We start from the raw sequence: 18014 nt of genomic DNA, 5'->3' as shown, positions 1-18014 counted from the left end.
GGAAGCCTGAAAGACAAAAACTCTGTGCGCTCTCCCTAGGAGAACTTCCAGGCAAACTCCTGTGTTTGCTTCTTCTCTGTTCATTGCTCCCTAGGTTCACGACCTAGCTGCCTTTTTATAATCTGTATTGCTTTAGCGCATAGAAGAAGGGAGATCTCATTCCTGCTTGTATGTTGCATGATACAGATTGACTTGTCCCTGCTGAGAGGCAGAAAATAAAGGCAGGAACTCCTGACTGTCCTGAGTTCGAATAGGTTAATGTGAAGACTGGTTTCTTGAAGTGACCATCTGCCTTGGAGCTCTCCCTCCCAACAGGGATGCATCCACTGTTACAGTGACTGTCAGATCACTAACAGGGATGGCTTCCCAGCAAGGGAAGCACACTTTGAATCCTGGTGAGCCCAGCATGCCCTTCCAAGGAAAGGAAGTCTCTCCAGAGGGAGGACAGAGGAACAAAACTAATCCTTTCAATTACTAAACTAAGCTAATCTAACTAACTAAAAAACTAAAGAGAAAAAAAACAGCCAAGGCACGCTCAAGATGACATACTAACGCTTCATCTCAGGCCAAGGCAGTTGAAAAGGAAGTGAGGTAGTTCACCCAGGCAGCCCTTCATAGCCTTGGGGGTGTGGCGCATGGAGGTTGTGTAGGGGCATGCACGGGCTGAAATGACATAGCTAATGAAAGTCTCGGATCGAAGGCGTATGCAGGGCACGCACACCTGAAACAGAGAACCTATAGGGATACTCCTCAAAGAAGCAGCATTACTGCACCATAACAATGGATCTTTTCTAAACTTTTAGTGAAGTACTCAAAGGCTAACTCAGTGAAGTATCGAAAACACTGATTTTTGTTCAAATTCTACAAGGGCTGTATTTTATACTTTTAAGTCAATAATAGCACGGAATGTTAGTTTATAAACAGCATATGGAACAAGCTAATGCACTCTTGTGATAAACTGACAGATTGAAAGGTTAAACCAATCTGGTTAAGAAAACTCATGCAGTAGCTTTTATTGGACCAAAGCTTCCGGAATAAAAGTCAGGATTGGTACTGTGGGCACAGCATTCCAAAGAATCATTGAAGGCAGTCCAGGGGGGACTGAAGAGCAGTGAGGATGGGAGCTGGTATACTTCCAACACAAAGATAAGCAAACCATTTTCAAGTTCTCGGTACAGGTACCACTGCTGAGAATGCCTTTGAGTAATCTGAGGGAATGGATCAGAAGGAGACCCCTGTTGACTGGAAGGCATGGTGGATGCATTGTCTTAGGAATGGGGGTTCCACTACTATCATTCCCAAGTGGTGGAGAAAGGTGGTGGGTGGTCAGGGCCTCTCTCCTAAGGGGATGGAAACATTCATCAGCCACCTGGACTGGGAATCCGAGAAGTGTGCTGCTTGTCTGGAATCTGAATTCAGAATTTGACAGAGTCTGCCGAGACACATCAAGGCCTTGGACCACTACACCTTCCTATTTATCCACATGGGCATTGGTGATACCACCAAAAATGACCTTGAGCTGATCACTGCAGACTACGTGGCTCTGGGAAGAAGGACACAAGCCAACAATGAACTTGGAGATGCTAATCCACATCGGAGCCTTCCCAGGAATGTGGCTTGGCTGGTAAGAAACTCAGTCATCCATGGACATGTGATTGCCCATGTAACTCCAAAACTCCATACTTAGAGCTGGACTTTGCATAAGAGTGAGGGGGGGTCTCCACTCACAAGAGAAAGTCTATTTAAACCCCTGGGACACCCCTCCATTTTGTCTTCAGCTGCTAAAGAGAGAGCCTCTCCACCCCAGGATACCTGAAAGGGACTGGAACAAAGGACAGTAACTACAGGAGGTGTGAGTATTTGCTGGACCAGGCTAGAAGGAGACTAGTCTGTAAAAGGAAGCTTACGGGGTGAGGTTTTTATCTGTATTCAGTTTCTAGACATGACTGCGTGTTCTATTTATTTTGCTTGGTAATCACTTTGTTTTGTCTATTACTTGGAACCACTTTAATCCTACTTTCTGTGTTTAATAAAAATCACTTTTTACTTATTAATTAACCCAGAGTATGTATTAACCTTGGGGGGGGGGAGGGGCAAACAGCTGTGCATATCTCCCTCAAGTGTTATAGTGGGTTAACAATTTATGGAGTTTAAACTGTATAAGCTTTATACAAGGTAAAATGGATTTATTTGGGGTTTAGACCCCATTGGGAGTGGGCATCTGAGTGTTAAAGACAGGAACACTTCTGTGGGCTGCTTTCAGTTAGGTCTGCAGCTTTGGGGCATGTAATTCAGACCCTGGGTTGGCTTTGGAGCAGATGGATGTGTCTGGCTCAATAAGACAGGGTGCTGGAGTCCTGAGCTGACAGGGAAAGCAGGGGCAGAAGCAGTCTTGGCACATCAGTTGACAGTTCCCAATGGGGGTTTCTGTGACCCAACCCGTCACATATACCTCATCTCCATCTTCTGTGATTTTTGTTACTATCATTGAGACTTAGTTCAGCAGCTAGGATCAGACCAGTTGCTTTTTGCTAAGGTGTGCTCAGCTGGAAGGTAAAACTAGGCTGAAGTTGCAATGCCTTTTTTTTGTAAAAAAAAAAAGAAAAAAGAAAAAAAAAAGATTCAAGTAGTTGGTATCAGGTAGAAGCTGGATGTGGGAAAGAAGATTATGTGTGTGACACATTGCCAGGGTTACCAGTCAGCAGACAGGCATACCAGAATAAAAAAAGGCTAAACACTACCTGAGATACTCTGTGACTTCTCTTTCCCCCACTCTCCCATCTCTATGATTAATTCAAGAACTGACAAGTTGAACTATGATTTAAATATGTTTCTAGTTGCAGCTATCCAGCAGCAAATGGACAGAAACAAGTAAACAATCTCACCTGTGGAGGAGGTACTGTTATAGGCGCTGGTATGGGAACAGGAATTGGAACAGGCAATGCTTTAGGGATAGGTGACACTGGTTCATTATGTGTAGTTTCTGCACCTCCATTTTGAGCTACTTCATTTTCAGATTTCTTAGAAATTCCTTTCCACTCTACAGGAAATAAATAGAAGCCAGTTCAGTTGAAAAAGTATGAATATTTAGTCACTATCGACTGCTGCTAAGTAAAGCCAATGTGACGATTATGTTGCAAATAATCAGCTAACTGTCCCTATAACAAATTATATGTAAAGGTGTTTCTGAAAATACAAACTGAAAAATCTCTGTAAATACAGACTGTACAACAAGCAGTCACTAAAGCAAGGCAAGTTAAAAAAAAAAGTCTTCCAATAGTCATTTAACAGCTGATGTGACTCAGATCTTTGCATTCAGAACTGCTGTTGCATTTCTGCGAAGGATTCTGAAGCACTTAGAGGACAATAATGAAAACAGCGAGATGTGCCTGGAACAAGCTCTGCGGTCAGTACGCATAATTAGTTATTCCAGGGCAAGGCAAAACAGCTTTTCCCTCCGATAATCACCATGTTGGGAGCACTAATATGTATTGGTGCTGTGTGGTACAACACACTCCTGTGAAAAAACAACATGAGAAACCACTAGTCAAGTACCACTAGAGGAGTTTGTAGCTATAGCTAATGCTCATTTTATAAAGGAATGAGGACATATTTAGGGGAGGTCCCTATTGCCAATCAATGCTTTCTGAGAAAACCTGCAGAGAAAAAGCAAGATGGATGAGGCAAAAAAACTACATGGAGAAACAGTCCAGATATTAAACACAAAAAAGAATAAAACAGCAAGAAAAAGACAAGAGCATTTAGAATGCCGTTCTTGATGATGGAACACAAGTGTTGATTTACTATCAACAGAAATGCTGCACTGAGATGAGACTGAAATAGTGCATGAGATGATACAAATGCCTGAAATCACTTAGGTTGCTGGAAGTACAAACATTTAAACAAAGCCAATGTGAAGTCTACCCCAGATTATTGCTGAATAAGCTTTCACATATCGCTCATTTTAATGTATTCTTTGCTTTTTTGCTTATTAAAGCATTTATCTGGAAGAAAATGACCCAGAGCTAACTAAAAACTGGATAGAACAATGAAGAATGTTGAAATAACACTGATTGGCCACTGAAGTTTTCTCTCTCACATCAATGGCTAAACTGTTAAAATCAACAATAGTCTAGTGCTCCATATCACCAATTCACAAAACAGACACAATAACTTCCAACTTTAAATAAATTTTGGTCACATGGTTGTTTTATGACCTTTTTAAACCAAACAGTTAGTAATAAAAGCTATCGTTAGCATGTGTGTTAAGCCATAATTTGGTCATTCCTACTAAGTGGTTTACCACGATATCTATCGCCGTTTTCTTATTATAAACTTAACAAAACTTGAATTTTCAGTACATGTCTACACATACAGAAGTCTGTGCGCATAGTTTAGGTCAAGACAAATATAATATTTCTATACAATCAATATTAACATGTTTGTAAATAATAACGATTTCTATTGAAACAAACTATTCGCAGCTCTAGTTAAATTCAACCCAAAATAATTCATTTGAAGATGATTTTAAAAAATCTGTGTATTTTACCTGGGCTAAGAGTTTCATTGTCCAACATTCCTCCTTCACAAAAACTTTCAAGGTCTTCAGGCTTCACTTTGTCCCACGGTACATAGGTAACACCTAATTCTACATCCCAATACTGCTTATAGTCTGGTTTAATTCCTTTATTTAAAGCCCACGCAATCTTAAGAAGGAAAATAGAAAAAGAAAAAAAAAAGTCAGAGCCCAGCTGCATTTTAACTTTTTTGTTAAATACTCAGAAAATATGCACTTAAAATTAAACAGCATTCCAGCATCAACAACATAGGTCAGGAAGCAACAGAAAGAATACTGTGTCCAACCGGAGCTGCAGGAGAAATTTAGGCAATTATAAATACTGAAATTTAACCAGATTGTTGTGCTAATTCTTCCCATATTTGTAAAAGATGCTACAAGATTTTGATTTATTTTAAATTATCCCAAATGGTCAGCACTTCATTTTGGTTTCATCAAGACGACAGCATTGAACTCTCTACTAAAGAATATTGGGACAATCTGATTTAATACTGATTCAGAAGAAAGAATGCCACTTCTGAATCAGCTTACTTTATTTAGTACTCTATTTTCTTGAGGGTTTCCCCAAAATGATTACAAGACAAACATCAGAGGGGTAGCCGTGTTAGTCTGGATCTGTAAAGCAGCAAAGAATCCTGTGGCACCTTATAGACTAACAGACGTTTGGAGCATGAGCTTTCGTGGGTGAATACCCACTTCTTCAGATGCATGCTCCAAAACGTCTGTTAGTCTATAAGGTGCCACAGGATTCTTTGCTGCTTTTACAAGACAAACGGAATTTAAGACAGGCACCCTTTTGTCAGCTTAAGAGAAACCCTTGTTAGTGACCTGGAGGAGGTCATCAATTTCCATATACCAAATGCTCACCAATATCAAACTAAGTAGGGCATTCACATAAGTTACTGAACATCATGCTATATATAAAATATTAAATTTTAAAATATATAAAATATATAAATATAATATATAAATATATAAAATATTAAATTCCATCTAATGTCATGTCAAATGTCATCAATTTCCCATATACCAAATGCTCACCAATATCAAACTAAGTAGGGCATTCACATAAGTTACTGAACATCATGCTATATATAAAATATAATTTAAGATCATGGTAAGTTTTAAAACTGTTGAATCTATTATAACATTTTTTCAAAGTAGTACCTTTATAGATTTCTGATTGACTTTTGAAGTTGCCTCGGCTCAGTTTTTGTAGGGCAACGGTAAGCATCCTGTCTGTGAACCATTACAATATAGGCACATCCTCTAGGCGGTATCATCTGTTACACACATGTACAGGAATAACATGCATTTAAGCTGCTACATGTGGTAAAACAAAAGGTAACCAATGTATTATTAAACAGAAGTAGGCTGTAACTACAGTATTGCATGTCAGGAAGATCTCTGGATGAGTTAGAGGGCATAAAGAGATCTAATACTTATTAGCGGATAACCTTTTAAACTAATATCAAGATGACATTAATATTTATCCATCTACAATTCCTGTTTAGAGAGAGTGTAGCCTGATAAACAAGGGGGAAAGTGCTTATGCCACAATGTAGATATTCCATGTGAGAGAACATGCTCATGAAAAGTACTCCATCCTGAATATGGCTGAGAATAGCATATACATAAATTAGCTCCAAGATCATGGCATTTTTAATGGTTTTCCTCTAATACATAAGCAGTTTGTTTTTCTAAAAACTACAAATTGCCACCTACACCTCTGCTTTCAGTTTTCTCTTCAAATGGTTGTAATCATTTTAAGAAGAATCACTTTTTAAAAATTATTTTTACAAAGCTACCTCTAATTTGTTTTGAGGAATCAGAGGTAGTAGAGAGAAGCTACAGCCAAATTATGGATTTTTGGTTTTTTGTTTTTTATTAAGTTTCACTGCTAGTAGGACCATAAGCTATATCAAAACAACAAAAAATTAAGAGAGACTGCCATAAGCTTAAAGGAAGTGGAAGAAAAGTGTACTAACAGAATATTACATAAACAAGTTTCTGCAATCAAGGGGTCTCCCCACACAATCAAACTTTGGGCAGGAGAATGGAGGACAACAGCTGTGCAGCGAGCATCCTGCAGCTAAGCTCCTCATCCACCATCTTTCACTTGGGTCTCCTAAGACAAAGCATGGTGCTCATGAAATTGGGGTACTCTTCGGGTTAACCCCAAGAACAACGTGCTATTAAAAGCAAGTGTCTGGTAGCAAACCGCTTCATATTTTCCACAAATCTAACCGTGGCAATAGTTCAAAAAAGATGATGGTATAGAGAAAAAGGTAAGTTTTGATCTTGGGAATGAACACTAAAACAAAAGTTGTTTTAAATAAATGAGTTGTTTATAAATAAAAGGCCTCTTTATAACAAAGGCATATCATGACCTTGGCTTGTATTTCAACATTTATACTCACATTTATAGATTCAATCGGGCCAAAACTCCTCTAAAAGACTTCCCAACATCCTGCTGAGTTGTTCTTTGTCTAGTTGGTCCTACCCAGAGTGTAGTACTACATACTAGAAGAAAAATAAAGTTCCGATACTTAGGACTTTACAAATTAGCACTTTTTAAGTTTTACTTTTGCAATATAAAGGCTTGTGTAAAATGGCCATTAAAGATAAATTGAAGCTTTTTTTTCTGTTAGAAAAATATTTATAATTAAAGTATTTATAATATTACAAAATAATCTCTTTTAAAACAAAAACTTTTGAAAGTTATTTCCGTTTTCTTACCTGCCAGGAGCTGAATTTAGGGTTCTGTTTAGCCAGTGACTACATCATAACCATTGTTAGAATGTATGCACAGATTTCAAAATTATAAATAAATGCTTAATTGACTTGGAATTTTAAAGAGTCACAAATTTTAAAATTTGTGATAGAAAGGGGGGGAATTTTTTTTTTACTGCTGTGTCAGTGCAGATCTGTGGATTTCCCAACAAATTATAATGAATGAACCCTAACAAAGCAAATACTAACTCCCAATGTTTCATACTTCAATTACAGGCCAAGGTGACAGATTCTAGACAGGTGACAATACATAATGAAAGATCTTGCTAGCAAGGTGGTACCTGGCAGGCACAAGATAAGGCCTTCTTTCCAGCAGACAGGATAAATCAATTCGAATGGATGACAGATCCCTCCTCTTAGAATCATAGAATATCAGGGTTGGAAGGGACCTCAGGAGGTCATCTAGTCCAACCCTCTGCTCAAAGCAGGACCAATCCCCAACTAAATCATCCCAGCCAGGACTTTGTCAAGCCTGACTTTAAAAACCTTTAAGGAAGGAGATTCTACCACACCTCCCTCAGTAACCCATTCCAGTGCTTCACCACCCTCCTACTGACAAAGTTTTTCCTAATATCCAACCTAACCCTCCCCCACTGCAACTTGAGACCATTACTCCTTGTTCCGTCATCTGCTACCACTGAGAACAGTCTAGATCCATCCTCTTTGGAACCCCCTTTCAGGTGGTTGAAAGCAGCTATCAAATCCCCCCTCATTCTTCTCTTCTGCAGACTGAACAATCCCAGTTCTCTCAGCCTCTCCTCATAAGTTATGTGCTCCAGCCCCCTAATCATTTTTGTTGCCCTCCGCTGGACTCTTTCTAATTTTTCCACATCCTTCTTGTAGTGTGGGGCCCAAAACTGGACACAATACTCCAGATAAGGCCTCACCAATGTCGAATAGAGGGGAATGATCATGTCCCTGGATCTGCGGGCAATGCCTACTTATACAGCCCAAAATGCTGTTAGCCTTCTTGGCAACAAGGGCACACTTAAATGGTTCCCTTCTTTGGTTAGCAGATGGAAACACTTATTGATTAGAGAGGTGGGGGGGGTTGTTTTTTTTAAGCCAGGAAGGAATAGTGTCAGGGATCTGTAGACAAGAAGTGTATTTAAATTAATTACAGTTAACTTGGTTCTTTAGGTTGAAAATGGAACAGAGGTAGTTCAAAATACAGGCTTCCACAACCACCACTTCAAAAGTAAGTATGGCAGAATTTGACTCATGGAATCTATCCTTTTACACTCCCTGCAAGTAGGTATAGAATGGCTAACCCTAGATAACTTGCATCTCCCAGTGGCAACAGACATGACAAAGAATTGGGAGAGGGATTGGAAAAGCAGCATCTAAACACCTGAAGCACTTGGTAGGTCTTTTCACCTCTAATAATAAAAGCATTTGAAAGTGGCTGCCCAAATGTGTCTGGCTAGTCAAAAAGTTCCTCATTAACAGGCAAAGTAAACCTGCTTCAGCCTTTGCCCACAGATATCAAAGAGGACAGGTCTTCTTCTGGACTGACACTAAATTCAAGGTCTCTTATTTTGTCTACTGATTCCAGGAACTACTTCATATCCCCAGGGAAAATGTAGAAGAAGCCTCCATACTTTTTTAATCTAGAAATGTAGACAACACAAGGTTCAGTATCAGCTCCACATCCTCCACGCCAAAGTCCTTCTGATTCAGACAGATCTACAGTGCTGAACAGCAGAGAAAAGGAACCAGGCTGCTCAACTCGTCAAGGTAGACAGTGTGAGAACTGCAGATTTCTTTGGAGAAGCCAAAGAACAAGACTGGGTGCAGACTTGGCTTCCCTCTTTACAACGCCTGAGAATCTCAAGGTATAGAGGTATTCCAATATGGCTACACTATCAAAGTATAATACGATCCACAAAAGGGAGATGGCATGAATTCACTCAAACAGCTTTGGAATAGGAGGAGAGTCGAACACCACTATGGCTTGGAATTGTTTCTTCCCAGGATGCATCCAGGCATACCTCAAAGCCCAACTCAGATGGCACCAAGCTTAAACCAGGCAATCCTTAGCACTGAGACTGACATGGAAGAGACTCATCCCTTTGTCTGGCCTTTTAGATGGCCCTTGTAGAGGAAGAAGCAACAACCCTGGCACAAGAGAGTTCCCCTGATCTTTAGGAGAGCCAGTCTTCATCTGAGGAATTTGCAACATCAGGAGATGCAACTGGAGTTTGAGGACATTTCCACCCCTCAGATCCAGGTCTCTGTTTTTCTTTTTCCTCACCTCAAAGTTCCTCCTATATTTGATGGTAGAGATCAGAGGGAACCCAAGGTCATCTGACAGCCCAGGTCTAACTGCACCAACAGATGAGACAGTGGCACAGCACTATTGTCAAAAGGGAATAGCAACCAAGTCAAATCTAAGACCACCATCGGCAGTAAGAAGTCAGCCCTCGGGGTGCTGACACATTAAGAATCTCAAGCGAGCACGGATGACGTTCCAGCACTGAGAGCTCTCTGGCACCAGCACTACTGAAAGTGCATTGTCTGAGGCTTTACTCAAAGATTTCAACCCGAGACAAGAACCATCATGATCATCCAGTCTGAACTCCTGTATAACGACAGGCCATAGAATTTCCCTAAATAATTTCTAGAGCCTCTCTTAGAAAAACATCCAATCTGATTTTGACATGTTTCTGTAAGAGTTATTTCATTCAAACTAAGGCAGCAAGAGTTAAGCAGCGAGTCCTCATCCCCTCCCCTCTCTTCCCCACCAATCTGTCATATTGACACACACATTGCAATGAAGGCGTGTGTGGTAGCCATCACTAGATTGCAAAATACTTGAGTCTTCTGAGACTGCTCAGAAGTGATTTTTCACTCATTTATAATTCATCCACAAATCTCTCAAACCCATTGAAGGCATTGTGCCTAGTTAAGGGTTTTAGAAACCAAATTCTATGTTTGAAATTTCAACTGTTTTAGATGTAACATTTGTCTGGAATTTTAACAATTTCTTCAGCCTCACAGAACTTAAACTGCTAAAAGAAATTTCCTCACCTTTTCACAGAATGCAGCTGTTTAAAGAGAAAATCTTGAGCACCTGAGAAATGATGCTATAATAAGAACCATTTTGCACTAAAGCCTCCTTTCCATTCAAAGTAAAATGATCAAAGGAGAGCACTCACCACTAACAGTTTCTGATTTGATTTGAGGAAGACCTTTTGATCTGCGTTCTCTCTCTTTTTCTCGTTCACGCCTTTCCTGCGACCGAGATCTAGGAGAGTGTCGGCGCCTATCCCGGGATCGAGAACGAGAACGACGATGACGCGACCTTCGAGATCGAGATCCAGACCTCGATCGTCTCCTTTTTGGAGATCTAATTTTAAATAAAAATATTAACATACAATGCTTTGTTTAAACACACAGTAGAAATATCTATTTGACTCATTGGGAGCGAAAGTTCAACAATTGCATTTTTTAAAATTTTGAAATCAAGCATTAGTGTGCGTACACACTAGACATTTATACATAACACTACATAGTGTATCCCAAATAAGTATTTATACCAACTGTAAACTTAAGCAACTAAACATACTTTATCTATACTACAAATTTGTTGTAATTTATTACTCTTTCAACTTCTGATATCCTCTATCACTTTTATTTTACTCTTGTATTATGGCACTAACTCCAATATCTATTATATCGCAGAAAGTACCTGCAGCTATAAGTGAGGAAAACTTCTCTTACAAGATGACAACTAAAAAATTAATAGAAATGTCAGTGAAAAAGATGGTTACCTACTTTTGTAACTGTTGTTCTTTGAGATGTGTTGCTCATGTCCATTCTAAGTAGGTGTGTGCACTGCATGCACAGTCATCGGAAGGTTTTCCCCTACTGGTATCTATCAGGTCAGTCCAAGAGCCCCCTGGACGTCAAGGCCTTGAGCTCAGATACCTTCCTGGCTGAAGTTATCGTGACCAGGAATGCCACCTTCAATGAAAGGTAGAAGAGCAAGCATGTTGCTAAGGCCTCAAAGGGGGGCCCCCATTAACCTGGAGAGTACCAGGTTAAGGTCCCATGCTGGTATTGGATGGTGAACTTGAGGGTATAACCTGTCTAGTCCCTGAGGAAGCAGTTCATCAGGCTAGTGAGCACCAATCAACCGTCAATCCCTGGATGGAACGCAGAGCTCACCGTCAGGTGAACCTTTAAAGATGAAACTGCCAGACCTAGCTGCTTCAAATGCAAGATGAGGGGTATTGATGCTTTCATCAGATGTAACCTTCTGCATCACCGAAATAAAAAATCTCTTCCACTTGACCACGTATATAGCTCTAGTGGATGGTTTCCTGCTGCCGAGGAGGACCTCCATGCCGTGAGGTGGAGAGAGACGATGTTGGAATGCTGGAAGTATCCATGGTCCTGGGTGATTAGTTTGGCACCAAAGGCAAGGCGACTAGAGCATCTACTGACAGTTCCAGGAGCATGATATATCTATGTTGACAGGGTCAGGCTGGAGCTATCAGTATGACAGATGCTCTTTCCCTTCTGACCTTGAGCAGGACCTGGTGAATGAGCGAGAAGGGTGGGAATGCATAGAACAGGTGGTCCTTCAAAGGAAGGAGAAATGCATCCGTGATAGAGTCAGGGCTGTGGTTCAGGAAGGAGCAAAACTGCTGACACTTTCTGTTGAGTCTTGTGAACAGATCTACCTGGGGAACCCCCACTGTTGGAAGATGCTGTTCACGATGTCCAGGCGAATGGACCATTTGTGGTTGTGGAAGGACCTGCTGAGATGGTCCTCCAGCTCATTCTGGAATCCTGGAAGTAAGATGCCTCTAGGTGTATTGAGTGGGCTATGCAGAAGTTCCACAGCTTGAGGGCTTCCTGGTATAGGGGAGAGGAGCATGCGCCACCTTGTCTGTTTATATAAAACATCGCTATTGTATTGTCCATCATGACTGATATGCACCCGCCTTCCAGATGGGATTGGAAAGTTTGGCAGGCTAGACGAACCGCTCTCTGCTCCCTGACACTGATATGAAGTAAGAGCTCTGCTTGGGACCAGAAGCCTTGAGTCCTGAGGGCCCCTAGATGTGCTCCTCACCCCAACACTGATGTGACCATGACAAGGGACATTGAGGGCTGGGGCTTGGAGAAGGGCACCCCTGTGCATGCCACTTGAGGATTAAACCAGCATATGGAGGGACTCTCCAGTTATAAGAGGGACTCTATAACCAGAGGTGGGAGCGAAACTATCTTGTCCAGATTGTCTCTGGTTGGTTGGTACACTAATGCCAGACAAGCCTAGAGAGGCCTGAGGCGCAATTTTGCACGCTGAACTACATATGTGCATGCGGACATGTGACCTAGCAGCTTCAAGCAGCTCTGCGCCATCACGGCGTGAAAATGCCTGAAGTCCTCTATGATGGAGCAAATGGCTTGGAAGTGAGGCTCCGGTAGTGTGAGTGGAGTCCAGGATTGCTCCTATAAACTCTCTCCTCTGGGTCAGGGATAGGGTTGACATTGGCACGTTCAGCAACAGACTCTCTGTCAAAGGTTGACCATATCAGGTTTACATGCGTCTCTACCTGCGCCCTGGAGTGGTCCCTGACAAGCCAGTTGTCGAAGTATGGGAACACCTGCCGTCTCCTCAGGAAAGCAGCGACAACTGACATGCACTTGGTAAACACACGAGGGGCCGCGGACAGGCCAAAGGGGAGGACTGTAAGATGAGTGCAGTTCGCTACGAACCTGAGGAACCTCCTGTGGGACAGGACTATCGATATATGAAAGTATGCGTCCTTCAAGTCGAGGGCAGCATACAAGTTCCCCAGGATCCAGGGAGGGAATGACGATGGCAAAGATATCATGAGAAACTTCAGTTTCATGAATCTGTTGAGGTTTTGCTGGTTGAGAATGGGTCTGAGACCCTCTTTGGCTTTCAATCAGGAGCAGAAGCCCTTTCCCCTTATCTCCCGAGGAGCCTCCTCTACTGCTCCTGCACTTAGGAGTGTTTGCACCTCCTGTACAAGAAGTTGCTTGTGAGAGCAGTCCCTGAAGAGGGACGGGGTAGGGGGATGGAAGGGAGGGGAGGAACAGAATTGGAGAGAATATCTCAATTCTACTGTGCACTGCATCATCAGTCTGAAGTTATCTGGGTCCAAGCACAATAGAAGTGGGATAGATGGTTCAAGAAACAGGGAGAAGAATCCAGGATGTGGTCTGGTGCATCACCTGGGTGCACCCTCAAAAGGCATGTTTGGAACCAGAGGGCTGCCTCGTTGAACCTTGGTTTTGGGTGGATGGGGACTGAGGAAGCCTACATCTATTGTTCCTGCCTTGATTCCTGGAGTAGTCCTGCCTAGGCTGCGTAGGATAACAACACAGGAGAGTCGGAGGCTTAAAGCGCTTTCTGTGTGGCTGGTGCCTACAGCCCCAAGGATTTCAATGCTGCCCATGAAACCTGCTCTGAAAACAACCCCAAGTCTTCAAAGGGCGGGTCCTGTATTGTTTGTTGGGCCTCTGAAGGGAGGCCTGACACTTGCAGCCATGAATTCCTCTTCATGGAAATAGCGGAGAATATGATTCGCATTGCCAAGTTTGCCGCATCCAGGGAAGCCTTCAACGGGTCCTTGCCACTGCCAGAGCCAGCTGGGGACAAAGGGCTCCCTCCACGAGGAGATGTTTAAGTATGAAGTCCCTCTCTTTTTTGGTGCTATGATGAAATCCCTTGCAAGTCCCACACTAATTTGTCTGATGGGGAGCTCAAACAGGACTCATGGGGATCGCCCTTTGGCATAGGTTTATGGCAGGCCCTGCACGGCTTGAATTCCTGGGATTGAGGTATGCCCCAATCCCTAGGAAGGGGGAAACCAATTTGGGGGGGAGGGACCAAATTGAGGTGGGAACCCCCCCCCAACGAAACTAACTAAGCTAACCACTACCAAAACACTAATTCTAGTCTATTTATAAATGCAATAATAGAAACAACTAGGAGAGTGCAAGAGAAGAGACACACAGATCCAATGACTGTCATGGGTGGTAAGAAGGAACCTAAGTGGTGGCAGGTCAGCAGGGCCCTATATGCAGCGCCATGAAGGTGCAACTCCAAGGGGCACCGACCCAACAGGTACCGCTAGGGGAAAAACCTTCCAATGACTGTACACGTGGTGTGCGCACACCTACTTGGAATCAACATGAACAAGCACTCGAGGAAGAACAATACTACTTTACACTATTATTTAAAGCTAAGCAAACCAACACCTGACAGGTATTTCAAGGTAATCCTCCAAAAAAACCCAAGTAAAGTGGTGCAAAGGAGTGGCCCTGGTAATTTAGTAGGCATATTTGCCACATAAATACAGGTGGCTTTTTAACAGTATCCCAGGATTCTGTTCAGATATGCTATCTGTCTTTCTGATAGGCAAAACCTACAGCCCACAAATCATTCACGTGCCTATGGATTTTTTTGACAAAATAGTGTTGCTGAACTCTAGCATCTCCTCGGTACAAATTAAATAATGCACATCTCGTCTCATTTACGATTTCTCCCAGTAACTGCAAAGGGAGAAGTTATTCTTCACTTTTACTAGAAGAAGAGAAATGTAATATTGATGGCACTGAATGACTGTTTCAGTTCCACTCAAGTAGTAGCTGTATTTCAGAGATATAAGAGTAATCCCTATGTATCTACTGCCAGCAACTTATTTGGCCCCCAATTATTGTAGTATCCAAGCACCTTAATCTTTAAATGTATTTATCAATACAACCAATGCAGTAAGAAGGTCCTTTTACCCATGGAGAGACGTGAGACCAAAGATATTAAGGACTTGTCTACACCAGGAAATTTACTAGCATAGTTATATCATACATCCTTTGTGCATACTCGTATTCTGGAAATAAGCGTTGTCCACATAGGGATTTATCCTGCCATCTCTATAGTGGTAAAATTATCCAGTAAATTTCCCAGTTTAGACAAGCCCTTAGTGACTTGCTCAAAGTCACCCAGGAAGAGCAGGGAATTGAACCCAGGATCACCAAGTCCCTGGCTACCACACTAACCATAGGGCGATCCTTCCTCAACACATAGATACTTAGTAAAGCACTTTGAATCCTTTTGATGAGATATGCTAAAGTTTATATATATATAAATCATACATATATTTTCAGTGCTAGAAAAAATTACATTAACTTACCTTGACGCTGATCTAGATCTTGATTTTCTGTTATCAGAAACATGTCGTTTAACTTCCTGAACACAGGGCTGTTCCACCTCCATATCCTAAAATATCCCACAAGTTAAAATGCATGTAATTGCTGCAAGTATTAATTTTATTCCAGTTTCTGACCGGACTCAATTAGTCCTACCGAATAAAGTTACATGAAATTCAATTCATAGTTAGATATCCAGAATCAAAAACCATGATATGATTTTGTCCAAAACAGATTTTACTGTTTATTCACTAGTGCAAAAAAAAAAAAAATAAGCACAATACATTTGTAATAGATACTATTACTATGTCAACATTTTAAAAATAATTCATACAAAACTTCAATTTTTAAATTATTGATTTTTCTCCACGATTAGTTAATTTCAGCATGTTATGTTATTAGGTATAATAAATGTTTCTACAGTAAGAATAGGGTATGAATAACTAATGACAGTCAAGCTAAAAACACCACATTGATTTTTTAAAAACCTACTGTTGTTATAAGTAACGTACAAAGTCACCTAGTCTGTGTCTCACAATGTGTTCCACAACAGTATGCTCTAATAGTAGAAGATATTTGCTTTAACTGCCAGTTCAAATTTTCCACTTTGTTTTAAACATTTTCTTTTAATTGAACACCAAAATATTTAAATCACTGGCAAAATAAGGTGTGCATGAAGGGACACACCCTGACTCTTGTGGGAAGATACTAACGAACTCTTCCAGGCCTGTTCAGCACAAATGAGGCACACCTGCAAGACTTGTTTCTGCCTGGAAGAGTGACTTAAAAAAAAGAGAAACCTGACACAGGAAGAGGCAGGGAACAGGAGGAGGACTGTTCCACCTCAGAGACTGCTGACAGCAAAGACAGGCCAGCTGAGAGGGAGAAAGTAAAACTGCCCCCTCACAAAGCAGCACACACCCTAAGGCCACGTCCAGACTAGGAATTAAAATCGATTTAGATACGCAACTTCAGCTACGAGAATAGACGTAGCTGAAGTCGAATTTCTAAAAATCGAGGTACTCACCAGTCTGGACGGCGCTGCATCGATGTCCGCGGCTCTCCGTGTCGATTCCGGAACTCCGTTCGGATTGATGGAGTTCCGGAATCGATGTAAGTGCGCTCGGGGATCGATACAACCGCGTCCAGACGGACGCGATATATCGATCCCTTGAGCAATCGATTTTAACCGGCCGATGCCGCGGGTTAGTCTGGACGAGGGCTAAGAGGAGGACCTGGAAGTAGCCCCCCATTGAAAGACAACAAATCTGCTGACAGACTAGCCCAAAGGACTGAATTCAGAAAGACTGCCTGATATCCAGCCACTTTTGCCTTTGTTTTCACATAGATTCTCCTCACTCATAAGGAAAGAGAGGGGGAGAGGACTCTTTCCTTTTGTCTGTTTTATTCAGAGAACTCCTCATGTCTACTAACTGGGGGAAGGACAAACAACTGGAAGTGGGGTCTGGAGGGAGCCCCTGCCTTCTAGTCTGCACAAGGAAACTTGCTCTGAAATGTCTTCTGAGACCCAACATGGGGGCTCCCCCCTTCCTGCAGACTTTAAGCAAAGTCTATAGGAGAAAGTTATAGTGGGTGGATTACGGGGATTGTAGAGAGTAGGGGGAGTCTTATCCATATTTTAAGAACTTGAGTGTAAATCTTAAACACTTTCTCCTCCCTCTCCATTCAAAAGCAGGGAGTATGACTCCATCCTGCTCTTTCCCATGCCTCCCAATTTTGCCCACCATCCTCTCCATATTCCTTTTCTCAGACTTCTTCTACTATCAGGTCTCTAGTCAGAGATACCTATGAGGAGGGCAAGGTGTCATTTCCATGAATTGTGAGATGAAATGTTATCAAGCAACCACAGGCTTAGTGTCTCATTTTTCAAGGGTAAAAAAATATATATATAATTATGTTCATCTACTCTGCCAACTGAATGAAGTCACCTGCTTTTCTCAGAGCTACAGGAGCAGCAAAGGTCCAACTTATTGATGTCTGAAGCAAATAAATTGACCAGCAGAGTCCCCAACTCTTGGAAGACTGAATCATTCTGCAGCTCAGTTTTCTCTCCCCTGAACACTCAGCCCGAAACCTTAGTTTTGCCAGAAACATATGAAGCTGAAACTAGCTAACTCAAACTGTGTTCCACAACAGTTAGAGGGGGTAGATCTCACCCTAAATCACAGAGGAAGCAGTAGTAAGGAGCCATGTATCTCATGGCTTTCCCAATTGCCTACAATCCCAGATAATGGATGCTCCTCTTGAATTCTCATGGGAACTATTTTTCTTCCCATTTACACTTTTTGAATCTGCCTCTATTTCAAATATATTGTTAATCTCTAAAATGAGCTCATTCATATAGTTTACCTCCAGAATTAGAGTCAGACTGATATTGCTGCAAGGACTTTGAGGAGAGAGAGTATTCCTGTAGCTTGATGGGGATGGAGGGCGA

General features: G+C 41.7%; 1 protein-coding gene across 1 annotated transcript in view; it reads right to left on the bottom strand.

The window, feature by feature from the left end:
- Window positions 1–18014, bottom strand: part of SCAF4 (SR-related CTD associated factor 4) — a 74526-nt gene that overhangs the window by 14257 nt on the left and 42255 nt on the right. Inside the window, 9 exon segments of the mRNA XM_030579248.1 lie at window positions 2886–3040; window positions 4550–4706; window positions 5744–5767; window positions 5769–5798; window positions 5800–5859; window positions 6997–7026; window positions 7029–7099; window positions 10528–10718; window positions 15544–15629. Coding sequence (XP_030435108.1) covers window positions 2886–3040; window positions 4550–4706; window positions 5744–5767; window positions 5769–5798; window positions 5800–5859; window positions 6997–7026; window positions 7029–7099; window positions 10528–10718; window positions 15544–15629 — 804 coding nt within the window.

This window comes from Gopherus evgoodei, chromosome 1 (assembly GCF_007399415.2).
Source record: "Gopherus evgoodei ecotype Sinaloan lineage chromosome 1, rGopEvg1_v1.p, whole genome shotgun sequence".
NCBI lineage: Eukaryota > Metazoa > Chordata > Testudines > Testudinidae > Gopherus > Gopherus evgoodei.
The sequence above is the reverse complement of the archived record's forward strand: the minus strand, read 5'-3'. Positions and strand labels throughout refer to the sequence as shown.